Source organism: Ursus americanus, chromosome 12, assembly GCF_024610735.1.
Source record: "Ursus americanus isolate L20-20 chromosome 12, mUrsAme1.1.p, whole genome shotgun sequence".
Classification (NCBI taxonomy): Eukaryota; Metazoa; Chordata; class Mammalia; order Carnivora; family Ursidae; genus Ursus; species Ursus americanus.
This window is the reverse complement of record NC_142138.1, coordinates 3,162,443-3,190,177: the sequence shown is the minus strand read 5'-3', so window position 1 is coordinate 3,190,177 and position 27,735 is coordinate 3,162,443. Positions and strand designations below refer to the sequence as shown.

The window sequence follows — 27,735 nt, the reverse complement described above, 5'->3', positions numbered from 1 at the left end:
CCCTGCCATAGTTGTGGAATCAGTCATTTCTTCAAAAAGCCCTGGTTCTTCCACTGAAGAATGTCATTTAGAAGGCAGACGGGTGCTAGGTGTGCTCATTGCTGCTGGAGTGTTGCTGCTCCCTGGCCCTTCAATAGACAGCTAGAAAATAGATGTGTGTGTGTGTGTGTGTGTGTGTGTGTGTGTGTGTGTGTGTATTCATACTCACAATTACGTCTACCTTTTTTTTTATATATTATATATCAGAAACCATGAGTTCGCACTGTTTTCTCCAATTTCAGCTTGACACCATGGGTTTTTTTCCTCTTTCCATATTAATTCCATCCTGTAACAATGAGAAACCTGGTTCTCATTACCCTTAATATACGCTCTTCTTTGATCAATCCCTCTGTATGTAACCAATCTCCCATTGTTACCATTGCTCCTTCCCCCTCTTGAGTGCCTCTTTTACCCTGCTTGTGACTCCCCGCAACAGGCTTGCTGCCCGCCTCCCCATGCCCTCCACACCCCACATGGGCTCTGACATGCTACATCACACCTTCTTGCCTCTGTACAGATGCCTTCCTTACTCTGCTTGGCCTCTAATACCCTCCACCCCCACCCCCAGACTCCTCTGCTCCCCCTACTTCAACTTGTAGATACTACCTTCCTCTGCCACAACTAATGACTTTAAAGCCATAAGATTGAATTTTTCAGGAAGGGAGGAGGAAGAGCTGCCCTGTGTTTCTTGACTTGAGTTGAACTTGGTTTTTAGAAGTAAAGGAAGTATGGAATCCAGTGATTACTGACATGTGGAGGACTGATCTCCTACTATTGTCTATTCTCAAGACTTCCTGCAAAAGAAGCTTTTTGATGTGGGTGAGATCAGTTGAGAAAGCAAGACCTGCAGGCAAGACGAGTTCTGGTCATCAATGTGTCGCTAATGGAAGGGGATAGCGCACATATAGTATGCTGTATGGGAGGCCTAGAGCATTCTGGGCATGCAAGAGATTTGGATGTTACTCTCTGAGGTTGCCTTATGCATTAATTGGTTATATAGGCCCCAAGTATGGGGGTCCAGGCTTGGCCAGGTGGGCATAGCCCAATAGAATAGTAGTAGTAATAATAGTAAGCTATATTGAGCTCCTGTGTGCCAGACAGTGCTCTTAGTGCTTTACATGTGTCCTCTCTTTCATTCTCACTTACAGAGTAAGAGCTATTGTTGTCATTTTACAGGTGAGGGATGGAAGAACAAAGCTTGCTGAAGGTGCCATGGCAAATAAGTGGCTCAGCCAGAATTCAAACCTAGAAGGCCTCTTTAATCATGATGCTTAATTGCCAATAGTATTTGGCAGATGGGGTCTGGTTGATTACATATACTATATACGTTCTATGAATATTGACAAACATCAGGACTCTAAAAAGTCCTTATCCTCGCCTGACTTCGAGGAGTTAGAGGAGAGTTCTGAGGCCCTGAGGGACTTTGGATCCAAACTATAATGCATAATCTGAACAGACTGGTGTCTCCCATCTCAGCAAGGCTTCCAGTACTGTTCAAGGAGAGGGGGTGGTGATGTGAAGTTATTTTGGATTCTGGTTGTCAAAGGAATGTTGGCCCCTTTGGCTTTCCAAGGGATTCCATAGTGAAATCCAACCCAGCCTTTGTCTACCCTGAGCTGAGGAGTTTGGGCTGCGTTCTTGGAAATGCTGTAAAGCCATGGTGAAAGCAAGCATTGTGCTCTGTAGGATCCATGAAGAACTTAAAATACTTTTCAGTCTTAGCACCTCTGAATTCCCATGAAATCTCACTACAGGGATGGGGAAATTGAGGACCCACATGTGTCCTAGTAAATATGCAGGCAAGTTATTGTAGGTCATTCAGTGAGTTAGGGAAGAGCCAGAAGGAAAAGTGATACTTGGCATTGTACATGTCCATTCAGGTAGTAGTGACCTCATTGCCTCTGAGTGTGCTCTGGACTTCACAGGCTGCTACCGGCCTCAGCCCTGCAGGAAGAAGCCAGTGCCCGTTTGCAGCCTTTCAGAGGCAAGCTTTTGGCTCTATTAGAATGGGGCTTCGGAAGGCATAAACTATGGTCATTTCTGCATTGAGCAGTGAGATTTCTCATTTGACTTTGAGACTTTGAGGATTAAAGTTGAGGGAGTTTGAATATTGGATGTAAGAGGGGTAAAAAAGTTTCTGCTTTGTTCCTTTTTTTTTTTTTAGGGAAGCCTGAGTTATTTGTGAGTAAAACTTAGGCTTTGATTTTTATATTTAGTTAACCCTCTAAGGAGCAGACATTCTGCAAATTTAAAGGGAAAACTTGAAAAGTGATTTGGATTTTTTTTTTTTTTGCACATGTTCACTCAGAAAACTTTACTAGACTTTTTTTTTTTTTTTTTTAAAGCAATGCTCCCATTACTGCCACATCTGGGTTTTCTCTTTTTCTTCCCTATTTAAAAAAAGTCCCGCAGTCATTCAGGGCCTCTAGTAAGAGTGAGTCTAAAGGCAGCAAATGGGAAGGCCTGAGGCTGTTGCCAGCTGTGCTCTCCAGGCGTCATTCATTCCCCCAGGGTGCCACTTACTGGTGTGTGTGTGTGGGGGGGCGCTGGGGAATCACCAGCACATCAGGAGCAAGCTCTGCTGTGATTGGCTCGTTCCATTTCACCTTGGGAGACGGGAGGGAGGGTATGTGGAGGTGTGCCATACAGACTGGAAAGCCAGGGACAAATGGCTTGTAATGGAGCTGAGGAGAGAATCTTTGGCACTTTCCACTGTTTGTCTGAGGCTCCTTAGCTCTCAGGACTGATTGTGCAGCTGGGTCACCTCATGTTACTTTGGGAACCTTAGCTTTTCATTAACTGTTGCCACCTGAAAAATGGCCACAGAATTTTTCTCTCTCCTCTCTTTTGAACTTTAGAGCTCCATTTAAAGATGAAGGCCAACATGGCAGGTTGTTCTGAGAATGATCTTGGAGACTCAGAGCTGTCATTATGCTGCAGGGGCCAGTATTAGGGTCTTGAACTTCAGTAATGAATACTGTTGATTTAGAAAAGGGGTCCAGAAACACCGGGGAGTGGTTCATGCTGTGTGACTATTCCTGAAGACCAGATGGAACAGGGCCACCGTGGGAGGGGAGTAACCCAGGCTCTTCTTTTTTTTTTTTTTTTTTTTTCTTCTTTCTTTTCTTTTCTTTTCTTTCTTTTTTTTTTTTTTTTAAAACTTTCCTCCCCTAAGTTTTAGATGCTTCTGGATGTTCAATGCTAGCACCTTTACAGACTGGAGCAGCTCGATTTTCTTCATATTTACTTTCAAGAGCAAGAAAAGTGCTGGGCTCCCACTTATTTTCTCCCTGTGGTGTTCCGGAGTTCTGCTCCATATCCACCAGAAAACTGGCGGCCCACGGCTTTGGCGCATCCATGGCGGCAATGGTGCCCTTCCCTCCCCAGAGGTATCACTACTTTTTAGTGCTGGACTTTGAGGCCACGTGCGACAAGCCACAGATTCATCCTCAGGTAACTGTTGCATCATTGCTTCAGAAAAGGTGGGGTGGGCAAGGAGGGAGGGAGGTTAGTCTTGCTTTCTGGGTTCCAGGGGAACTTTCTCATGTCCTCCTGGCTTTTAGCTACTCGTTGGGAATTCCTGCCTAGGAAGCTGGACTTGGTTCAGGCATGCTAGGGTAAGGTAGACCTGACAAGTCTCTGGAGAGAACTGGGCATATTGTTTCTCTCTGGTCTAAGCCGTTGGGAATCAAAATATTTCCTTCTGTCCCATCCTTCCTCTCTCCTTTCCCTTCCCTCCTTCCTTCTCCTGCTATTGCCACGTGTTATTTTAAGGAATACTGTGGTAGTCAGCCTCTAAGATGGCACTCAATGATCCTTGCCTCCTGAGATTCCTGCCCTTGGTAGTTTCTCTCCCACACTGAGTCAGAGCTAGCCTTATATAACCAGTAGAATATAGAGGAAAAGACATAGTGTGATTTCTGAGGCTAAGTCATAAAAAGCACTGCGGTTTGCCTTGCTCTTTTGTTTCACGCGCTCTGGAGGAAGCCAGCTGCCGTGCATTGAGGACTGTCAAACGGCCTGTGGAGAGGCACGTGTGTACAGGAACTGAGGTTCTTAGCTAAAAATCAATACCACTTGCCATTCGTGTTTCTTGGTGCTGTCTTGGAAGTGACTCTGCCAGCCCCAATGGACGACTGACTTCAACCTCAGGAGAGACCCTGAGCCAGGCTTGGTTCGCTGAGCCACTCCTGAATTCCTGGCCGGCAGAAACTTCGAGAGATAAGAAGTGATTATTGATGTTTTGAGCCACTAAGTTTGGGGATGATGTGTTTTGCAGCATTAGAGAACCTGAAGAAGTACAACTGTTGGTCTGTTGGAAAGGAAAATTTCTTTGCTTGCTTTTTTTCCCTTAGTCATCAACTGTGTCCAGAGACCTTTTACCTTTCAAGGTAGTGCTACTAGGAGGTTTGGATTAGCAGCAGAGAGGCACCTGTGCCTGGAGATACTGGCGTGCTTAGTGTTTGTTTGGGGGGAATGATTGGGGGCTGATGCGGCAGTTCGTTGTACTGTGGGGCCCTTGAGTATGCCCGGCTCTAGGACTGTAACTCTTCCCTGTGGGCCTGGGTTATTAGGGGTGTAATTTGGGAGCAGCTTTCAATGGTAGGGAGGAGGGGGAAAAGGGGATGGTAGCATTAGGCACTTGGGAGACAGGGAGGAGTGGGGTCCATTCAAAGATAAACTGAGTTCATTTCTCATGTTTTTTTTTTCCCTTGAAGAGGTTCTGTCTTTAGAATAGTAGATTGTTTTCCATAAAGCAGATACCACCACCCTTTTACCTTCTCCCTTCTCTCTTCTGTTTCCTTCACGTAGTGGTCTGTCTTTGGGAGCATTGGCATTAGGCCTGTGGAGGTTTGGGAAGACTGAAGCAGGATGAGGAGAATGTCCTGAGGGAAGGACCTTTGCATAAAAGGGAATATGGCTTGGGTGCTGCCTGAGTCACTTGTACTTAGCCTCTTGCTCCTGCCCATGCTGTAGAGTCTTCTCTGCCTCCCAAAACTATTGGAGATTCTGTGCTGACTGTTCCTGGGTGGTGGGTGGGAATTTTGGTTATATAGATTCTCCTAGGTTAGGAATCAGGGATCCATATCTTAACACACCATATTATTTCCCTTACTGATGTAGATTTCAATTATTGAGTAAGCCTAGTGGGACGTGAGTCTAAAATCCAGCACATCCCGATTGCATATGATTCATCCCTCTTCTGAACTCTCATAATCACTTGGCACCTCCTTTATGGCATTTTCTACATTCTGCTTTCTGGCACGTGCCTATGTATGTTTATTTCTAAACTTTTCAGTTAGATTGTAAGCTCAGATAATTATGTAGCTCCGTTCTCTTGTCCTACAGAGGGTACTGTCAGTGTTGCTGAAGGTGAAGTCTGGTTCATGTCTCAATTTGGTCTGTCAATATCACCTTCCATCTCTCTTTCAAGGGCATTGTTGGTTTTATTTATTTATTGCAATGCTGAAGATATAATGCCATACAGATTTAAATCACTCGTATCACCAACTTCCCACCCAGACTTAGGCACCAAGGCCTTCCTGACCTAGGCTGAGGTAGGACTTCATGCCGTTTACCGGGATCTGGGCCTGATTAAAGATTATCTCCAGAATCAATGAACCCTGATGATGTGATTCCAAGGGCACTTAAAGAATTGGCTGCCCTGGTTCATTATTAGAAAGCATTAGCTGTTGCTTTAGAGAACTCAGGAAGAAGCATTCGCTGTCTTGCTTATCTTTAAAAGGGGAATACAGATGATCTTGGAAATTATAGACCCGTTAGTTTACTGTGATTCCAGAGAAGATACTTGACCTGATCGTCAGATAATCAATCAGCAAACAGCTAGAAGAGCATAGGGTACTGAGTAATAACTTACATGGGTTTGCGAAGAAGAGCAAATCCTGTCAGATCAATCTAACTTCTTGCTGTGACATAGTGATGGATTTGGGTGGATCTGGGGTAAGTGATAAATGTAATGCATCTCTACTTCATTAAGCCTCCACAATGCTGTGATCAACAGGTAGGAAGGTGAGTTGAGGGCCAGGCAGCTCTTTTGGACTACCCATTGGATCATTCTCAGGAAGGGATGGGTAGCTCAGCAGTGATTTGAAACTTGTTTGTGGCAACTTAAAGCCTCTCTTTAAACAAACAAACAAACAAACAAAAAACTTCTCTAAAGTTTGCAAGTAGCAGGATCCTGATAGGATTCAGAGGAATTTTGGAAGATGGATTGGAGAAGGTGTCAGTCCCACATAGGATAGTGTCCTTCCACTGAGGTTATCATAGGTCAGGTTGTCATTAGAGCCTCTGTGCTGTGTAGGTTTTCTGGTCAGCAGGGGCAGTGGGGAAATTGGAAAAGCTCAGGATAAGAGGGGAAAAAAAATCATTAGGGGCACAAAAATAGGACTTAGAAAGAAAAAGAAATTGAATATGGTTTTAGTGACACATTTCTTATTCATACTAAATAAATTCATCACATGGGAGGTAGTTGTTCCAGGGAGTATACTGATAACTTGCTCTTCATTTTAATAAGGATAAAAAAAAGAAATGAATTTAAATGGAAACAGGAAAGATTGAGCTTTGGGATTAGGATGAACTTTTAGAAGAGACGGGAAAAGGACTAGAAGATGGGCTGCTAGCTGAACCCAGCCCTCCCTAGTGCTCTCTCAGAATAGCTTAATGGCTGTCCACTTGACAGAGATGCTTTATGGGCAAGGTCTGTGTGCCTCCTGGGGGTGTGCTTGGGACTGTAAATAAGCCGTCCTCCTCCCTGGCTCCCAGTTGCTTTCAATACTCAAGGCCTCTACATAGTACATTTCCGATCCTTATGGGAGTGTGCCATTACCCCTCGGGGGTGTAAGAGGCAGAAACAAGTTTGGGGCCAGGATCTGTCTGGAGGCTAGGCATGGGGTTCATTCTTCTGACCTATCTGTGGTCTTCAGAAGTCCCTGAGTCAGCTTATTGGGGCTGTCCTTAAGGAATGGCACCATGAAAACTAACAGGTGTAAGCTCTGTTGTACTTGGATGAGTAACAATATTGGTTATAAACATGGTAAGACATCTGGTATTTTCCGTTTGTCACCATTTTGGCTGTTTATTTTTGTGCTTTGTTCAGCTAGGTGAGGCTGCAGTGGTCGGGTATCGGCAGTGGGCGTCACTTCTCTGGGTTTGCACTCATCTGGATTCAGATTTGATTCAGATTAACATGGTGGATATTGGCAGCATATGAGACTTTTGTATTCGAAACCATTTTTCCACTTAAATGTTAATTTAGGTGATTTAAATTGCTTTAGAGACTCTAAGTTTGAGGATTAGGATTCCTTTCTTGCTTTAGGAATTGTTTCCTGATAGGGAAGTAGGTTTTTATCTGGCTTAAGAGGATCCTGACTCCTCTCTCCTGGCTAGCTTTGGTTTGGATGTGCATCCAATAATGGTGGTTTGACCCTGAGGCTCAGGGAGCAGCCTGAAAGCTTTGGTGGGATCTTTAATTGTCCACCTTTAACCTGGGGGCAAGTTCTCTCACCACCTCAGTGTTTAGAAAGGAACAAAGCAAATGTAAGTGAGGACAGTGAGGTAGAGGCTACAGCACTTGGGGAGAAGGAAGTGACCTCAGCTACCCGGATGGCCGCGGAGAGGGCAGCCCTGCTCTCCTTGTGGGGGAGCGAAGTCCTGGCCACTGCCTGCCGTCTGTCCCTGAGCTCCCTCTGGCCGCCCATCAGGCTCCTGGGTATGGTCTTTTCCTCACTGCTGTGCAGCAGCCCTTCTCATCTATATTCAAGTGCCCATGGCTTTGGAGAAAAATGACCTTTGGGGTTGAGGTTTTCTAGTGTTTGGTCTTTGTCCACAGGGGCCAGCTGGTCGGTCTTTCTTTCTTTCTTTCTTTCTTTCTAGAAAACCTTGAAGAAACTCCATCTGCATTTTGAGTTAGAACTATGAGTAAAGGAGTTTCTCTTTTATAGAAAATTGTCCAGATGCTGGGTTATTTTGGGACGGTAGGGTGGAGGAAGGTTAATGGTGACAGGAGAAGGAATACTAAAGAAGAGAGGCATTTGGAGAATTTCAGTATGACTTAGAACTGGTACATCATTATTAGTCTTTTGTGAGAAGGACATTTGGGGAAACTTTACAGGAAATTGTTAAGATCCCTACAAATCAAACTATATCGACTCCCTTCTCCATTCAGGGCTGAAAGGCAGGATCCCCCTACCCTTTCTCCCCTGCCCCCAAACAATATGCACACACACATACTGCTCTTCCTATGTATTCACCTTTTCTTATCCCTGCTCTTGGTTTCTGCACCCTCCAAGTGGACGGAAAGGCAGTTCCCTAGAGAAAGAACCCACCCTTCATGCCCCATTCACTTGTCCCAGTCACAACCCCTTCGAGTAGGAGGGGTTCAGCCAGGTTTTGTATTGCGAGGACCCAGTTGTTGGCTTGTGGGCCATCTGCCTGTGGCCCCAGTCAGCCTGCACTTTTTTCTCTACAGACAGGCGAAGGCGCTGACGCTATTCTTCTAAACTGGGAAATGAAATGCAAAACCGACGTTAATGTAACATTATGGTTGAGATTAAATGCACCAAAATCAGGAAATTCAAAGTTATGCTTCCCACAGCAACTATAATTCAGCCTCATCTGGCGTGTGTAGTATTTTGTGTTAGTGCGGATGGTGTTATATGTTAAGACATTAAAGTTAACACCATAAGCAGAGCACAAAATGCTTGAGGGGGCTGAGTTATGACGACTGTGTGAGCTGTAAGTGTTCTTGCACAGGCTCCCGACTCCTGGTATAATTTTTCCCTTGCCCATCAGACCAATTATTGCCTTTTTTTAAAGTTATATTTCTGCTTTAACACAGCTCTTCTTCCAGGGTCACCGTAAATGAATTCCTCTATTGGTGGCCAGTGATGGTGGTGGGAATGGGACAGCCCACTAGGCGCTTTTGTCCTTTTTGTTGCTGCCTCCATAAAAGTGGTGCTTCCCCCTCCACCTCCAAGAGCCCCCCTCCTTCACAGACCGTTGTTTCCTGGTGGTCCCTCACAGGGATCCCCACCCCCACCCCCGTTGTCCCTTCCCTCTGACTGTCACTGTGGCTCCTCACAACTGCTCCCTGAATGGGAACAAGCATTTGCTGTGTCCGGGTCTTGGCCTTGTTGTAACTTCACATGAAAGCCGAAGGGCCCTTCTTTATTTGGAGCAGACATAGCAATGTAGAAGTAAAATATACATCCCCGGGAGTGGAGCACCGGTGCATGGTGGTGCTGCCTTATGTGTTTGGCATAGCAGAGGCATAGATCGAACTGGGTTTATTTGCTCTGTTCACACTGCTTCTCTATCTTCCCCAGGGTTTATACCTTTAAGCTGCTGTGGTGTGTAGTTAGGGCTGTGGAGTTGCCTGGGGGTGGGGACCAGGAACTTTCCTTGGGGAGCACTGGGTCATTGGTAACAAAATCACCACATAATTTAGTACAAATCAGGAAACCTCCCCCTAGCCTCTTATTATCCTGGTGGCCTCCCCAGGGCTGAGACAGCTGTTGGAATGCAGATTTTGTTAGACACTGGGCTAAGGTTGGTGGTGGGGAAGAGCTGTAAAGAATAGGGCCATTGATAAATGATGAATGAAATCAGGGACTGTAAATGAACAGTGACACTGAGCTGCCTTTTAAAGTTTTTGTTGCATACGACAAAACCAACCAAGTAAGCAAAGGAATGGGGAGGACCTCATTGTAACTACCTTCGAGGCAATGAAAAGGCCTCTTTCTATTCTTTGGATAGGAACTTCAAGCTCTGTGTTAGATGCTGGGGACATAGAAACAAGTAAGAAATGGTCCCTACCCTCAAGAAGCTCATAGTCGAGGAGGGTAGACCTACATGTAACCACTGTTAAGCATTTGATTCTATCATGTAGGTAAGTATTTGGTGCAGTGGGAGCTCAAAGGAGGGGAATGATCAACCCTGCTCACAGTGTGGAGGAGGGGTCTCATAGGCTTGATGTTAGAGAAATTTAGGAGACCCAAGAGAGCCGAGTCAGCCTGTGGCCTCTCAGAATTGTTGTAGCAAGAAGGAAAGAAGGTGCTCACGGAGTAAGCCAGGATGAATTGACCTAGGTCTGAAAAACTGACCTGGATTGCAGGGTTGTTTCTGGGAGTGTTGAAAATGAAGAAGAGAGGGAATGAAGACTTTGAACCTGGCAAATATTTCACCATTTGTTTAGTAGGATTATCTCTATTGGTTATATGGTATTTCTCACATTCAAGCCAGAAGGTGGGCTTTTAAGATTTTTAATTTGTGGGGTTTTTTCGTTTTTGTTTTTTTTACTTTTTGGTTTTTTTTTTAAAAGATTTTATTTATTTATTTGACAGAGAGAGACAGCGAGAGAGGGAACACAAGCAAGGGGAGTGTGAGAGGAAGAAGCAGGCCTCCCGCTGAGCAGGGAGCCCGATGTGGGGCTTGATCCCAGGACTCTGGGATCATGACCTGAGCCGAAGGCAGATGCTTAACGGCTGAGCCACCCAGGCGTCCTGTTTTTTTTTTGTTGTTTTTTTTTTGAGAGAGAGAGAGAATCCGAGCAGTAGGGAGAGGGAGAGGGAGACTCCCTGGTGAGCAGGGAGCCTGGTGTGGTCTCGATCCCAGGACCCTGGGACCATGACCTGAGCCGAAGGCAGACGCTTAATGGACTGAGCTCCCAGGAGCCCTGCAAGCTAGAAGGTCTTAGTGGGACCTGTGAAAGTATAAAGGCTCAGAGAGGTCTGAGAGAATTTTAGCCAGTAAAGTGTGGGCAAAAATGTAAGGGTCAACAAAAAAAATATGTGAGCTGAGGCCTTGAGGCCTTGCCGGGGAGAGCTAATCAGATACCCCAGCTGCTATTAAAGGTAGCATGGGGTCGGGCTACTAGGCCTTCAAGGAGAAGGAAGGGCTGGAGAATGACATGGCACCTCCCTCTGACCCCCAAAAGTACTGGCAGTTTGGATCTGGATCTGTGAGACATCCCTTGGGAAGACCTACCTTCCATAGACTGGGGCGGTTTAGATCTGTCAAACAGATAAGCAACTGACTGACTAATATGAAGGGATATGATGGAAGGATTAAGGAAGAGGCAGGTGGGCCTGGGTACCAAGAGAGAATGTGCTACAGCAAAGGTGACTGGAGGGCGTCGAGGTGGGGGGTGAGTTCTTCCTCTGAGCAGCAGCAACAGGTACACAGCCATAGAAGGAAAACGAGTAGTTTAGGATGGGGTAGTGAAGTGAAATCCAAAGGAGTGTTTAGGGTAGGTCCATAGGCTTCACTTCTCCCTGCCTCCATCCTGTCTTGTTTTTCTTCTCTCCAATATTGATTACATTTCTTATTTTGTAGACTGATCTCAGTTGTTTGACGTGAGGAAACTGATATTAGGAGGTTCTTTCTCCATCTCTTTGTCTTGCTGGGGAAAAGGATCCTGCATCATTTTGATTAAGATGCTTTTGGGGTGATTATTTTTTATTCTCTTATCCTGGGTGTTCACAATACTTTAAAAAAAACCCCACAGCTATACATTTATGTGATGAGTTTTGAGCTCTAGCTGTGAAAATTGAGTCATAGCCTAAAAGCCTGAAACAAGAGTGTTCCCAGATTGACACTAGCCCCCTAGGCTGGCAGGTCTGCAGCAGAAGGGTGAGCAGGCTGGGACAGGCAGAGAAGGGTTTGTGTGTATAGAGTGCTGCCACAGGCAAAGCCCCGTTTGGTGCTGAGAGAATCAGAAAGGAGGTAAGTGGACTCTGGAGGCAGAGACAAACAACAGCAAAGCTTTTAATCTGATGTGCAGGTACCTTGAAACACGCTGCTGTTTTGGTCCTATCTCTGTATGTAGTGGCCAGTGGGCGATCTTGGTCCATGGGCAGGAAAACACATCTGTTACATGAACAGTCCACTTCTGTTCCAGTGCTGCGGTCAGTGTCTAGTTCTAGGGAGGCCCTTCCAGCCAAGGGTTGGTCTGAAGGCTAAATGCTGGCAGAGGCTTTTGTTTGGAGATGCTGATGTTGCTGAAAGGAAAGGAGCATACAGAGTCCACAGTGAGACTGGGGGCAAAGTTGGTGAGCCGGAAGAGGAAGTGTGAAGGTGTTGTTGAATGGAATGGAAGAAACAGAAAGAGATGTTGCAAGCCAGAGTTCAGGGGAATGGTGGAGAAGGTGTTCCAAGGGGTTAAAAATGGACATGGGGAACCTGATTAAGAGGCATTATTTGAAAGAGTTGTTAGTAGGTTGGACTAAGGTAGTGATGGAGATGGAGAGAAGAAGTTATGTGTTGTAGCTTTTAGATGTGCTGGAAAGAAGTGAGCTTGAGAACCATGCTTTTATTTTTTATTTTTATTTTTTTAAAGATTTTTTTTTTTTAATTTATTCGACAGAGATAGAGACAGCCAGCGAGAGAGGGGACACAAGCAGGGGGAGTGGGAGAGGAAGAAGCAGGCTCATAGCGGAGGAGCCTGATGTGGGGCTCGATCCCAGAACGCCGGGATCACGCCCTGAGCCGAAGGCAGACGCTTAACCGCTGTGCCACCCAGGCGCCCCGAGAACCATGCTTTTAAGTAGCTGGTGGCACCTTTGGATCCTGGTGGGCCCCTGGGAGTCAGTGGTGCTAAGAGATTTGTCAAGGAGTAAAGGTGGAACTTATGGTTGTTGTAAATGGGGTGCTCCGAACTGAAGATTCCTATCAGAACCAATAAGGTGAGTTCCTTAGTGGTGTTGTAAGTAGGATCTTTTTGATGAACTGTTTGGCTATTGGCTTAGGGGAGGTAGGTAGGGGTGATTAGTTAGATAAGATGATAACTGGAAAGAAAGCTTGGATTCCAAAAGCATGATAGCAACTGAGAGCCATGGCGTGAGATTGTAAGTGTTTGAAAGTGGAGTTTCAAGGAGTCCGTCTGCATTGTTCATGGGTTGTTTTTTTTCTTTCCCCAGTGCTAGCAGCATTTGAATGAAAGGCCAACTGATGGACTGAAAGGAATTGGTAGTTAGTTGGGGATGGAGGAGGTAGGCACTGAAGAATGGGATATGGAACATGCCGTTTTGATAAGGTCTACTTTCACTAGAAAGGTAAGTGACTAGAGAAACAAGGCCAGGGGTAGGCCTTAAAAGGAAGTTCATGGTGATGGTGTAGAATGTGGCAGTTGGTTGACATTGGTGAAGAATCCCCAGCTTGGTGCCTTGGGATATTTGCAGGAATTGCTGCGATCCTGTTCCAGATCTGTGGCCACAGGTAGGTCTTTCTCAAGAAGTCTTCATTGGAGAGGTATCCAGAACTGCTTTTTGATTCATTTGAACAGAGGAAGGTGTTTTTCTGGAGAGGATAGTGTGAGTGCTCTGTGGGCAGCCGATGCCCTGATCTTGGCAGTATTCTTCAAGGGAGCACACATTGTCACGAAAGAAGACCTCTTGTTGGCTCCCTAGCAGAGAGTTGCCAGCTTGCTCAATAAAGCTCGGGGATGTGACATGCCAGTTTTTCTCCCCTGGATTGTGGCAGCAAGGAGAATGAAATGTCTGATGGCAAGAGCTAGGAGTGGTTGGCAGATCTAAAGGGCTTGTTCCAGGTGCTTGAAAGTGGGCCAAGTAAGGGTTTGTTCTGAGAAAGAACTAAGACTGTGGCTTGGATTTTCACTTGGTCAGTATATCTGTGATAAGGAGGTAATTTCATAGATGTTCTAGACTGCACCTTTGTTTTTCAAAGTGTGGTCCAAAAACCAGCAGCATCCTCATCATGTAGGAGCCTGTTAGAAATGCAGGATATCAGGCCCAGGGCGCCTGGGTGGCTCAGCGGTTAAGCGTCTGCCTTCGGCTCAGGGCATGATCCCGGCGTTCTGGGATCAAGCCCCACATCAGGCTCCTCCGCTGGAGGCCTGTTTCTTCCTCTCCCTCTCCCCCTGCTTGTGTTCCCTCTCTCGCTGGCTGTCTCTCTCTGTCAAATAAATAAATAAAATCTTTAGGAAAAAAAAAAGTATCAGGCCCTGCTCCAGCGCTAAATAGAATCTGTGATTTTTCAAGATCTTTGGGTAATTTGAAGTCTGAGAGACACTGCTCTCGTCTAGACCAATGGTTCTTAAACTTTAACAATCAGAATTGTGATCAGAATCACCTGCAGAGGTGGTTAAAACACAGATTGCTGACCCCAACCTCAGGGTTTCTGGTCCAGAATCTGGGGTGGAGGCTAGGAATTTCTAATAAATTCCCAAGTGATGGGATGCTCCCTGTGAGGGAACATGCTTTGAGACCCACTGACCTCCCTAGCTTTTTCGTCTATAAAATAGGTCAGTGATTCCTGCCTGCCTTACAGAGATGTACAATCAGATGAGCCAATGTGTGAGAAAAGTGTTCAGTGCATTGTAGGCACGATGTCAGTTTGTGTATTGCTTGCTCCATGGTCAGTGATTTTAAAAATCTACTGTCATGCCAGCACAACTGTTTCCCTGTCCTGGCTTCTGGCCAGCAGCTTTGTACAAAGAACGGGGAATCTATGAAGCACCCCATGGAAATAAGTCTTTTGTGAAGAGACCAGCAGCCCCTTCGGGAGCAAAGCCTCCTGAAACCCAGCCAGTTTCTCTGGTCTCCTGTCCCAAGTTTCCTGACCAGAACCTCTGTCTGTGTGGGTGGGCCTGGGCCTCTCTTGATCACCTGTTACCCCAAAGTAGTGGATCTTTAGTGCAGTATTTTCACTGATTGGGAAAATGGTCTTTGACTAACCAAGCCTCTGATTCATCTTGTGATCCTGAGCGTGTTTCATGACTTTTCCTCACCTTACTGGTTGATGAAACGAACAGTCATTGGCTGCATGTGCCCAAGTCCCAGAATGTGGACTCTGGACCTCCAGAGTGAGGAAAACTGAGGGAGAGGCTATTCTGATGAGAAGCAATATAGCATAATGGTTCAGAGCATAGACTCCAGAGCTGGACTCTGGATTTGAGCCTGGTCTCCACCACCTACTAACAGTATGACTTGCCTTGGGCAAGTTACTTGTACTCTTAATGCCTCAGTTGCCCTGTTGGCAAAAAGGGGGTTGATAATACCATGAGTCCTGTAGGACTGTTGGGAGGATGAAATAGAAGTGCTTAGAACAGTGCTTGACATGCAACAGCTATAGCAGTTAGCTCTTACTAGGAGAATTAGTACTGTAGTATTCTTAATTGTGGCATCCTTGCAAGGTATTGGGATATAGCAGGTAGCTGGGAAGCAGGTCCTCTTTGGAAAGCATAGAGAAAGCCTTTAGGCCCTCTATCAACATAGTGGGTAGAGCGGAGGCACCACCCAGAGAGATTTTTTTTTCCTCTACTGGAATGGTAAGTTGGACTTGGAACCCTTCCATTTCCATGCCCTCCCTTCGTCCTGCCTCTGGGGGGCCTCTCCTGCTCACAACCCTGAGATTTGCTTAAATTAATTTTATGACCAATATGTATACAGGTAGCTACAAAGGAATCATTTGGTTGTTTGCTGCCCTGGAGGGTCAGCTTCACAGAGGCCGCTAATATCAGCTGTTATTTACAATTGCGTATGTAAAAATGCTTGAACTGAGGCGGGTCCAGAGTCACTTGAAGGTAGACACAGGCATGCACGCTCCTGGGTGAGGATGCAGTTTTGAAAACTTTTGGTCTCCTTCATTATCGGTATTATGATTTTGTTTTTTAAATTCCGATTTCAGTAAAAGTAAATTGTAAATCATTCTGCACACCGCCCCCCACCCCCCAATAAAGAATAGCAGTGTCTATTTTCAGCCTCTTTCCTACATTTTAATTGCTTTGGGGTCTATGGGGATAGTGCAAAGGGACATGTAGGTGAAAAATCAGCCTTTTAAAGCTCCGATTTTTTTATCCTTCCTTGTCCTGAAACTTAGAGCATCGGCTCTCATCTGTCACAGTGTAAATCAGCAATTAAAACCCAAACAGCCAAATGCCAAAGATGACCTGAAGCACAAAGCAACTGACAAACAAGTCCGGACAAATCGACGGGTAATTTATAAGCTTTGCCCTAAAATCTAATTATTTGGCAATTCGAATTTGCAGCCAGCCAGGGCTCGGCAATAAATTTAACCCGCCATAAATTATTTAGGAGCAGGCTGTGGTGTAAATCAAAACCACGAGTGTTTGTTTAAGAAATAAGCTCCTTGTGCATAAAATGTCTTTTTTTTTTTTTCCCCAAGGGAGAAACTGTTAAGCAAACCGTGCCCTGTTCGTTGCCCGGTGCAACCCTCACTTTCCCCTCTCAACTTCCCTGTGGCCAGGAGGCTCCTTGATCCCTTGAGGAAGGGCCTGCCTTTGCATGCGACTTGTAGCCAAAAACCAAGTATTTGCATAAAACTCATGTTTTTGCCATATATTGCTTTTTCTACCTTGTGGTGTGATGTCACTTTTGAATTTATCAAACCTTTCTGTGCAGGGGTGTTGCACATTTTGGAATTTTCTTCAGAGGTTGGAGGGAAGGGATTAGATTAGTTGTTACCATCTTTAAATTGAAGGAATGCCAGTTCCTAGGCTGAGAGGAGGAAGCCATGAAAATTTTTTTTGCTGATTCCCTTATTTCAGACAGGACCATAGAACCATCAGCTCAGGTAAAGGAGAATCTGTGCTTTGGAGAAAAGGTCTGTAAGAACACGATACTATTAAACCTCCTTCCCATTGTCAAGAAATTCCAGCAGTCTAACCTAAGTCCCTTCTCCTTAAAAATCCTTTTGTTGTTGTTGTTCTATCTTCAAATATAATCTTATCACTGAAGACACTTTAGTTGAAGGGAGTTTGAATACCCTGAAAGCACCCTACACATTTATTTCTTGTAATCTACTGGTTGTAGGTGTGAAATTTCACTTGAGATGCTATTGCACTTTTGTCCTCAGTTAATCAAGACAATCTCTGGTGTTCCTCGTTGAGCAACTAGAAAGCAGCTGTGTCTAAAACCTTTGCTCCAACTTGTACCTCTGCTCACTTAAAAAGGTAAAAGAATATTAACTTGGTGCTTCCTTTTTATCTGTCTTCCCTCCCCTTAAAAAAACAAAGAAAGGTTTGCTGCTGGCATTTTATTGAGGGAGACAACAGACATGGTCGGTTTGGAACCCTGGATACTCCAAACAATCGAAGTTCTGAGGCTTTTGTCCTGAGTTGTCAAGTTGTGGCTAGTTCCCATCCATCATTAGCAGACCAGCTTTGGGGGACTATTATGCTCTATCCTTGGACAGCCTAGCGGTGCAGGTAGTTTGTGGACAGTGTAGGGTGACCAGCTGTCCCAGTTTTAGCTCTGAAAGTTCTGTGTTCCAGGAAACCCTTGGTCTGGACAGACAGAAAACTGGGATGTTGGTGGTTTGTAGCGGTTGAGGGAGGATGAGAAGCCACGTAAAGATGAGAGACAGAAAGTGCTTTGGGGTGTTCTGTGTCCGGGTTTGAATTTTGGCTCCACCACCACCTTTACCCTGTTTATCCCCTTTAGTAGATCCCTTCACCTCCCTGGTCCTGTGGAGAGCTCTGTAAAAGCGGAGGTATTTCTGTTAGAGCCACGTGCTTGGCTTCTACCTTGCCATCTATCGGCCCCCTCAGATGTTACTCACCAGAAGCAGAGAAAGTGAGGTCTGCATGTGCGGATGGAGCTGGCTGCTGGCGATGCAGACCTGAGGCTCCTGGTTCCCACCCTCCCCGAGCTCAGCGCATAGCGCCGTCCGCATCACCACAGCTGCTGTGGAGCCTGTTTGGCAGGGGTCGTCCAGGACTTTCTGCCCGGGTAGGCCACATTCAGTGTTCTTAGAACTCGAGAGCAGCCTCTTCCTAGGAGACAGCAGACTGAGCTTCCTAAAGAGCCTTTCAGCCAGGAAGAATCCACTCTTGACCCATCAGATTCTGAAAGCTGTGAGTCCTGTTCTCTTTAAGTCTCATTTCCGCATTTGGTGTCCCAGCTCTGCCCCTCACAAGGAGTGTAACCTCGAGCAAGCAACCACTTCTTTTTGGGCCTCAGTTTGCCTGTAAAATAAGGATCATAGCGATTCCCACCTCCTGAGTTGTTAGGAGGCTTCAATGAGGTCGTTCCTCTAAAGCATCTAGCGGAGTGTCTGCCATGTAGTAAATAACAAGTGGAAGGAATGAAATGATTCCATTTTCCAGTGTCCCCGAGGGTGTTGGGGCCAGCTCCTCTCTACCCTTTGCCCAGACTCCAAACCCCTCAGACAGAGGAGCCACATCTCATTGTATTTGTCTCTGTGTCCACACCCAGCCCCTGCCTGGTAAATAGTAGGTGCTTAATAGTGTTGGTTTATGAGCTGCTGCTGCTGATATGACCTATCTTCCAGGATTAATAAGGGTAAGATAAGAAAATGTATTTGCAAGCACACTACAAGTTGAAAGTCCTAACACTCAGTATGTCCCTCCACTAGGACATTTATCATAGCGTATCGTTCATTATTTGTTCGGTATCTTCTCTGCTCACTAGTCTGCACTTCCCCAAAGCAGAGGCTCCGTCTTCTCTCTAAATCCCGCTCCAACACCGGTACGGTGCTTTGCGCCCCGTAGATGGCTGCTCAGGTAGTTTCACTGAGTGCAAATGACATACGGATGTAGGGAGTTGGGAAACTGTTCTTAGGGGAGGAAGAGAGGGCTGGTGAACACACACTGGTTCTTCTTTCCTTCCTGGTGCTACCTCTGCGCATGCAGACATTCAGCTTCTCCTAGAAACTTCTTCCCAGGGGAATGAGGAGATTGAAGGAGGGAAAAGGAGGAGGGGTAGGAATAACAGTTTCATTATTGGAGCAACTGCCTCCAGAAGCTAGCACGTAGGCACATCTTCCTAAGCTCCCGGCTTGGAATTAATGGGACCAACCTGTAACTTGGTGTTACCCATTCTGATCCTTATGAGCTGAAAACTGTTGAAGTGTTTGACCTGCTCCGGGTACACTGGCTGCAGAATCATGCCCTGTTGGCAGAAATTAGGGTTTCTCTCCCATGAATGGGCTGTTGGGGCCGATTTTGAGGTTCTAGGCTTGGTTGGGTAATATGGGAAGGTAAGAAGTAAAATCCTTTGTGCTCTGACTCCCCGGAGGGTCTTCTGTCAGAAGCTCCTCTTTTGCATCCTCATTGGCTTAAATGAGTATGCCAGCATGCAAGGTCATTGTTACAACAGCTGCTGATGGTGCTGAGAAGGGGCCCACGCAAAGTCATGTTCTGAGATGGCTCTTGAAGTCCCTCTTCTCGGTCTTGGGGAGAAGAAGGCCTGGCTGATGGGCCAGCGATCTGGAGAGGTATGTTTATGATAGGTCCAATCCACTGTGTGCCTGGCTCCCAGGCCTCGGGGATCTCCCCCCTCTTTTGCTTAGAGCTGAGGCAGTCTTATTCTTCCTCTCTGGGAGAGTGCCACTGAGTACAGGTTAGCTCCATTTCCCTGGGGGTGAGGAAGCCAGCAGCGGGAGAGCTTGAAGGCAAGCTGCAGTGGGGAGACCCAAGGCCAAGTTTTCAGAGAATCCGCTGGGGAATGCCGACTTGGTGCTGGTCAGAGCAGGAGCTGAAGCGCTTACTGTTTTATAATAAATACTGATGAAATTCCAGATCTATAATAACATTTCAGATATCTAAAACAAACCATGTGCTTGTAAAAAAGTGGAAAGAGATCAACTTTTAGCCATAAATTCTTGGTAATAGAGGGTTTTTTTTCTATTTATGTTTGATAGATATTTTTGTTTCCAGAGGAATGTCAACTCCTAATTTCATAATGTATCATGGGCTTAAGAAAATTGAATTTAATAAAAGCCAGAGATGAATGGCATCCTTAAAGGTCCCAACACTTGTCTTTATTAGCAGGACAAACTGCAGGTCTCCAAACACTGCTTCTCTCCAAATGAAAGTTTAAATGAAAAGTACAGTTGTGTCACAGGTTAAATTTCATTGTGGGCCCAGCTAACATTGTTAGTGAGGAACTGGCTGTATTTGTTTCTTTAGACACCAGGGCAGCCAAACTCACCAGGCTGTGGAGCTCCTATTGGGGAAGTGCTGTTTCTACACAGTGGGAGAAGCAGGATACATCCGAAATTCGGGCGACTGATGGGCACTTGAGTTAGTGCTTGGAAGTCTTGGATATCTGGTTTTTCAGGGGGACCAATGTGTATTTTGTGTGTATGTGTGCCTCCGTTTAATTTTTCAGCACAAAATTGTCCTCTACGAGGTCTGCTAAGGGGTGCTTTGTAAGGAGTGCAGGAGGCCCAGGGAATTGGGGGATACATCCCACCCCCCTTCAAGTTGGGAGGAAAGGTATCACCTAATCTAAGCAAAGCCGGGGCCTCCCTGCCATGCCCCCTCTGCCTCAGCTTTGTTGCCCTTCCTATCTCTGAGGGCTTCTGTCAGCTTCCCCATTCTGGGGGATCAGCTGGGGAGACCAGGCAAGCAGAACCTTTGGATTTTTCTGTCATGAAATCTGACTGCCTTGATTTGATCTTCAGTCCTGCTTTAATGTGTTGGATAAAAATAGATGCTTTAAAAACAAGCCCCATAGTCATAGGTGTGTTTGAGGGAGAGGCTACCTGGCTGCCCTTGGGACATCAAGGAGATTGGCCGTTTGTCCTGTCTTCCCACTCGTTCATGTCCTGCATGCGGTCAAGGTGTCAACAGCTTCCGTTCTGCTGCTCCAGGCTGTCCCTGGAGAGAACCAGTTTGCCTTGATTTTAGTGATACTAGAAAGGCCCCCTCTAGAACTGGGGACCTGGGGTAGGAATGCCGCTGGAGCTGACTACTCGGGCCACGGAGTGGGCAAAGCCCCCCTTCTCTCTCCGCAGTGGAGGCCTTTTCCACATGCTAATTTTACTCAGAGGATTTTGCTTTTATTTATTTTTTTTATTATTTCCTATTTGTCTCTTCCAGATGTTTTCAGGGCAGTTTTTTTGTGTTGTAAACTAATTCCATTCATGTTTTAAAAATTTATGAAAGCGCTAATAAAAATGTCAAAGTGGTAAAAATGTTAGCTTTTCCTCTGCTTTGATTAAATTTTGCAAACTGTTTTTGAATATTAAAAAGCAATAATTTTTTTTATTCTCTCTCCTCGCTTTCCCTTTTCTCTCTGGTGCGCGTGTGCTCTCCTGCCCTCTCCCCCCTCTGGTGCATTCCTCCCTTCCCAGGAGCGATGTAGGAGGCGTGCTGCACAGCCAGTGTTCTGCAAGCCTGTTTGCACACCAGGACCTTGGTGCTGTGCATCTCTATTAAATAACGGAGACAAATTAATCTTAGAGACACCAAACAAATTGTCACTCCTCCTCCTTCTCTTCCATTACGTTCCAGTGGACTGGGAAGGGCTGGCTAAGTGATTGGGGGGAGCAGGCTGGGGGAGGGTGTACTGCCTGAAAGAAAGGTGGGAGGCAGTAGCTCCTATTACTCTTACTCAGTTTTCTTCTTCTCTTTAGTATCCCCTTTGGCTTTATTTATTATTTATCTTTTTTTTTTTTTTTTTTTGAAAAACGAATGAAGAAACTCATCGGTTCTGCTTAGACTTCAAATGCAGGAGGCTGTGATTGGTCTTATGGCTGGATGTCTAGGTGACTGGAGATCCAGGCCCATCCAGGGCAGAGACCTGGGCAAGGGGAAGGGGTGGGGCTGCTTTTATGGGTTCCAGTGAACAGGCCTCTGGCAGAGAACCAGTTGGGGAAACTGGGGCAGCTTGTACTACTGTCTTCTTTCTCCTTTCTAGAGACAGTGGGGGTGGGGTGTGTGTCTAGCCCCTGCCACCTGTGAGGGTGGTTGGTAACAGTGGGAAGGTTAGGATTAGAACTGAGCGGGCACCGTTTCACTCAGTCTTGGGTCTAGCCTGCAGGAGCTAAAAACAATCCCTCATTCTTGACTCTGAGTTACTTGAAATGGTTGGTTAAAAAAATGTATTCTTCTTTTTCTGTGTCTTTGCCATTCCAGGAAATCATTGAGTTCCCCATCCTGAAGCTAAATGGTCGGACCATGGAGATTGAGTCTACCTTTCACATGTATGTCCAGCCCGTAGTCCATCCACAGCTTACTCCCTTCTGTACAGAGGTAAGGGCCCTGGAGTGGGGCAGCACGGTCTTTTAGGTCACTGGTGCACTATCCATGCTGCTTAGGGGCAGCTCGACTCTTATTAATGGTTAAGGCAGGTGCACATTGGACCCAGGCAGCAGCTGGCTTTTTACAGAGTCTGCCAATCCTCTTGCACCACTGTGGTCATTGGGGACCAAGGAGAAGGAGCATAGTCTGTCCTCAGCTTCCCCAGCCCTTTCCCTCCCTTATCGTCCCTACCCCTCCTGGTGACTAGGCGCTTGGAGTGCTGCACCACTCTAGGCTGGTGCTTCTGGGATCAGCTTCTTTTCGGTTCCGTTTCCCTTGGGGCCTCTTGACAAGGGGTAAAGATTTCACCTTCTTGGAAGGAGAGGTTATGTTCAGGCTCTCTTAGCTTCTGGTGATGTTTTTCTGTCCTTGAGCAAAGTGGCCCTGCGTGAATCATTGGTTGAGTTTGTGGGAAGCACAACCCTATCATTGAGGAAAGAAGGACAGTCCAAGTGGGATATGAGGCCGAAATGTCCTTATCCTTATCCTGTGCTGGTGTTGTACTTGGCCACCTTGCCAGCAGGTTAGTACTGGCCCATTTTACAGATTGTGAAATCGGGCTGAGCTGTTGATGCTTGCTAGAGGCTCAAGAGAGCTGGTAGCAGAGAGGAGGTGCCCCGTAAGAGTTCTTACTCTCGGGACCTTCTGTGAATGCTTTCCCCTGTGATGTGTTGTGTTATGCACCCTGTGGTAGCCATGGGCTGTGGTGGAATCACAGGTCAAGTATGTGTGGTAGCACAAGTAATGGGAAAACATGAGTGTTTCTGGAATCTTTTTAAGAATTTGGGGCTGGGATACATTCGAGACGTGCCTTTGTTTAGACATCTACTTTCTGCATATGAGTGAAACATGAGGAAAGAAGTTCTTGAGTGATCCCAAAACCATTGTCTTGGTGTGGGGAATGCGGGGAAAGGGCCTGCCTGCCACTGGTGGGAGGGCTCCATGGGCCCTGAGGCTGACTTAGCCCAGATATGAAGTTTTGGGGTTCGCTCCTGGGCTTGATGCCCAGTGTTTCCCGCCCAACCCAGGCAGACCTTTTGGTGCAGGCATCCATCTGTCAAGGTGTGTAGTCTCTCACCCCCTTTGTTGTTCCCACTCATGATGTTGAGATTCTTGTTCCCTCTGAGATCTACGTTTCCCCCCCGCCCCTTGCCCCTGGAAATTACCTGTACCACCAGGGGGCGCCAATCTGTTCTTTTTGCCCCTTTTGAAAAAAGTCACCATTTTAATGGCAAAAATCCCCTTCCTTGTGGAAAGGGAAGATTTTCCTTAAGCCAGCTAGTTACCTGAGCCTCCACTGGCCTGAAAATGCAGTATCCTCTTGTCCTTCTCTTCCTCCTCTCTGTGTGCTGATTGCCCCCTGGGGGTCCAGCTGCAGCTAGACTGCCTGGTACAGCTGGGCAGGCCCAAATTTGGGAAAGGTTGCTAGTTGTTTAGGCATGGAACAGCACTGTTGGAGCTCAGCCCTGGGCAGGAGTGGGTGCTTGAGACTACTGGCAAAAGGGATCTTTTTTGAGATCAGGGCTGCTACTGCTGCTTTATTGGGGCAGGGGAGGAGGAATTGTGAGACTATGATGAGAGCTGTTTTTCTCTTTTCTGGAGAGTTTCAGCCCAGGACACACATACATAATTTGGAGGGCGGGAGGCACAGTGGGGTTGGGACCCTTGTCCTGAAGCCGTATCTGAAAGTGAAAATGTGACCGAGCTGTGGTACCGAGGGTGCCATTTCACCTCAGGCTTCCAGAGCCTCCAACTCTCCCTGACCTGGTCCTGGCCTTTTGGTCCAGCCTCACATCTCCCTGCTTCATGTCACCTCACTTCCCTCACCTAAGGTCACCCCCTCACAGTCTGCCTGTGCACCTGATGCTCCTGCCTGTACGATGCTTCCACTCTCCTCCTTCGCCCCTACTTGTCCTCTAGGACTTTGCTCAGGGTCACCTTCTCTGGGGAGCCTTCTCCAAGCCCATGGCTGGTCCCACCTCCCAAAGTGCTGATCAGATGCATTATACTGTATTTACTTATGTGTCTCCCCATTAGACCGTGAGTTCCTTGAGGGCAGAACCTAGGTCTGCTCCATCTCTGGCCCATCATTACGGCCTGGTGCCAAGTAAACACTTAACATGTGTTCTTTAAATGAATGAATATTGTCAAAGAATATTCAAACACACCTTGCTGCCTGCCGCCCTGCCCCTGCCCTGAAGTAACTGGCTTGCTAACTCGTTCTTTCGAGGAAGTGAAGTCTTCTTTGGAAAAACCTCAGATCATCTAAACATTGCCCTGTTTCCCTACCAGATGGAGTTGTAATGTAGAGAGAGGCATGGACACAGGATGGAGGCCATCACTGTGGGACCTCGTCCCGTGTGGCAGTGGCTGCCTTTGGGGTAGAGATAGAGCTCATTACCATCAGAGAGAATCTTCCCTTAGTAAGTGTGAGGAACAACCCAACACCTCTGGATTGTGCCTAAGCATCTCCTCTAGTAGGATTTTTCTCTTGTGCACAAGAAGTTCTTTAGAACCCTGGCCTGTGTGTGTGTGCACACACATCATGACACATGAGTACACATATGAGCACATGCTTGTGGCGGTTGGGGGGGACAGGCTCAGTGCTGGGCAGCAAGAAGGGATTCTGCCTTGAGTGGGTCTGTAGCCCACATATAGACACTCTTACTGCTCTGTGTAATGGACATGTTAGTAGCCTTCTTGAGATCCTTTCTTCGTTTCAGTTGATAGTCTGCCTGGGGACTTGTTTCTGACAGAGATAGGATGGGATAAGTTTCATTCCTTCCCAAGCCCTTTCCCTACAACCTCTAGAATCTGCTCCAACCTGTCAGATCTCTGCATCTAGCAGCTGGGCTGGTGCACAGTCCCTAACCATGTGTAGTCTTTTTTTGTTGTTGTTGTCATTGTCTTTAAAAAACTAGAAAAAATACCAATTTTGCTAAATGCCAGTAAAGAGCTTTGTCTTGCACCTGTACTTATAAAGGGTGAGATTTATTGGTCTCTTTGTCTGAGGAGAAAGAGTGGGTCTGATTATCAGATTGCACACCAGAGACAAGTGCTTATGTAATCAACAAACTGTCTTGGTGTCAGAATACGATTGTGTTGGAGATAAACTGTGAAAGGAGAAAGCGCTGGATGCTGACATGCTATTGGCATTGAGTGTCCTGGGCTGCTTCCTCTAGTTGCTTAGTGTTTATGATGAAGCCAGCTCGTTCCTGGACAAAGCCCTTGTGTGGGTAGGGGATCTCAGTAACCAGTCATGTTATCAGTCAGGGTCAAAAGCCCTTCGCCTTGTGGTTTCCGAGTCTGGAGAAGCGGGAGTTAATCTGTAATCCCTCGGTGAAAGGAGCCACAGAGCACACATTAATTCTTCCTCTCACCTCTCCAGCTTTAAGTGGTTAAGGTCTTTGAGCTCTGTTTAGCCTGTGAGCCCTGGTTCTCAGCTTAATAATACTTGGCTTTGCTCTAGTACCTTTCATTGTGAGGATGTGAAAGCTTTTTACAAATATATATTAACCCAAGTGGGATTGGGTTTAAACTGCGGTATGAAGGATTTAAGTTATGCCTAAGGTAGAACTTTCCAGTATTTATTTTATTAAATTACCTCTCTCCTTCATGGCTTCCAGTGTAAGTCTTAGAGATGTCTTATGAGTTGTCAATATCAGGTACGGGGACTAATTTCTTAATTTCACACTCTTCATCTAGTGCCTTGGTGGAGCTGATAAGATGTAGTCCATCGCCGGAAGGATTCATAGAGGGGAGTGAGGCCTCCCTGGAAGGATGCCTGTAGCTGAACCAATAGTTCAAGCCCCTGTGTCTCTGGGCGTTGAGTTCAAGCCCTTTAGGAGCTCAGCTGTAAGCTGTGTCTTGCTGAACCACAAGGGGTCTAGGAAGCCTGGAGAGAGACGGAGCTGGGCTTGCTAGGCTCCTCCCAGGCTGATGATTCTAGGATTGCTGACCATTGGACAGGAGTATGAGAAAGCCTCAGGACCCTGGAGCCCTACCACCTACCACCAGGGTGGAAAAGGCAGGCCTAGTCTGTAGTGAGAGATCGTGCAGAGCAGTGCCCTGGTTTTCGTTTTTAGTGCAGTGACTTTCTCTTCCCACGTTAGTGATTTTCCTGGGGCCCAGAGCAGTTCTTGTGGAGTACGTAGATGCTGACCTATGTCCCATCTCTTGGCAAGGCTGCCATTGGTTTCTTCTGTGAGTGAGCCTTTCTGGAAGCCCTTCAGTGTTCAGCTCATCTCAGTGACCCTTGGTGTAGGAGTCAAGAGAAGTGGTAGACCTAACCTTGCCCCAGAAGACTCAGACTAGACATGAGACTGGCACACAGATCCCAGAGCTTTCTAAGAAGTAAGAGTGGCTGTAAGTTTTCCAGGGTAGTCCTGACCCTAAGCCCCAGCTCTAAGCTTGGGGGTGTGGCTTGGCCCTGGAAGAACGAAGCAGAAGAGAAGCGGGGCCAGGAAGGGTTGTGGTGGGTGCATGGGTGCTTGTCAGTCATCTGCGTGTTGCACATGGAGTCAGCAACAAGCCTGCTCTGGACTCTGCCTGCTCAGTGCGGGGCTCTGGAAGGTGTACAGGCTTTGGGTGCTGGCTGGGCTGGACATAGAGGGGGCTGCCAAGAAGAAGACAGATTCCATGAGGGCAGGGATTTCATGTTTTTCCTCACGGCTGGATCCCTAGTTCCTGGAATGGGGCCCAGTACATTATAGGCTGTCCGTGAATCGTTGTTGACTAAATAAAAGGAGGAGTCTTAGCACTCCAAGATTAAAGCTGCTGACCCAGAGCTCTTCCTCACCCCTCACCCCCCAGGCGCACCCCTAGCCATCTGTGGACCAACTTTTCTTCTCTTTGGCTCAGGCCCTCCCTCTGCTGGGCAGTTCTTTGGTCTGCCAAGCAAGGAAAGGGTGTGAAGGTGCCAGCCGGGTGGGCATGCTGTGGGTTAAAGCCTTGCGAAACAACAGTGTAGTTAATCTTTCTAATTTATTTTCCTTTTAGACCATGGGAAGTCTGTAGGCAGCAGCTGTTACCCAATTAAAATACAGATTAATATAAAAACAGTTTCTGGAATATAAAATAGAGTGGCTGTGTCCTTACACTTCCTTAAAATACCACCTAATAATGACTTGATGAACTACAGAAACCCACCTAGAGGAACTCAGCGTTCTTAAAATGAAAATTTCTTCCCTAAAAGGTGTGTATTACCATTCCATGTAAGTCGCTATGAGAAAATAACCTTCCCTCTTAGAGCCAGCGGTTCCTGTGAGTTGGGTATTTGATATTCATTAAATGTAATTATAGTTTGATTGGAGTTTAATCCCCCCCAACACTTAAAAAAAAGAAGAAGTTGTTCCCCAGCAAGCATGAGATGCTGCTGTCTGTAGAAGTAGCCAGGGGCACATTGGGCATGGTGATTTCCAGCTGGGTCCAGGTCTGTGGAGAGGACCTTCCTACCTAAGATCCCCGAGGCAGTCTGTCCTAGTCTGTTTTCAAGGGATATTTTCACTGTGAAACAAAACAAAGCAAAGCAACAAGTTTTTTAACCTAGGCCTGACCTGGGTGAGTCAGAAATTCTCTAGACCGGGTTCCTCTATTAGGCCTTTTCGTCTGAGTTTCCCCATCAGTTAAAGGTGTCTGTTTCTTGCTTGCCT

General features: G+C 46.5%; 1 protein-coding gene across 16 annotated transcripts in view; it reads left to right on the top strand.

The window, feature by feature from the left end:
- The window catches only part of ERI3 (ERI1 exoribonuclease family member 3), a 126,414-nt gene that overhangs the window by 11,271 nt on the left and 87,408 nt on the right, over positions 1-27,735 (top strand). For 10 of the 16 annotated variants that reach the window (XM_087865819.1, XM_087865825.1, XM_045799736.2 and 7 more), the window contains 2 exons: positions 3,215-3,492; positions 21,920-22,036. In XM_087865819.1, the coding sequence (XP_087721945.1) occupies positions 3,238-3,492; positions 21,920-22,036 (372 nt within the window). In that variant the 5' untranslated portion in view covers positions 3,215-3,237. The remainder of the gene's footprint in view (positions 1-3,214; positions 3,493-21,919; positions 22,037-27,735) is intronic. The other 6 variants (XM_087865821.1, XM_087865814.1, XM_045799734.2 and 3 more) reach the window with 2 other exon arrangements.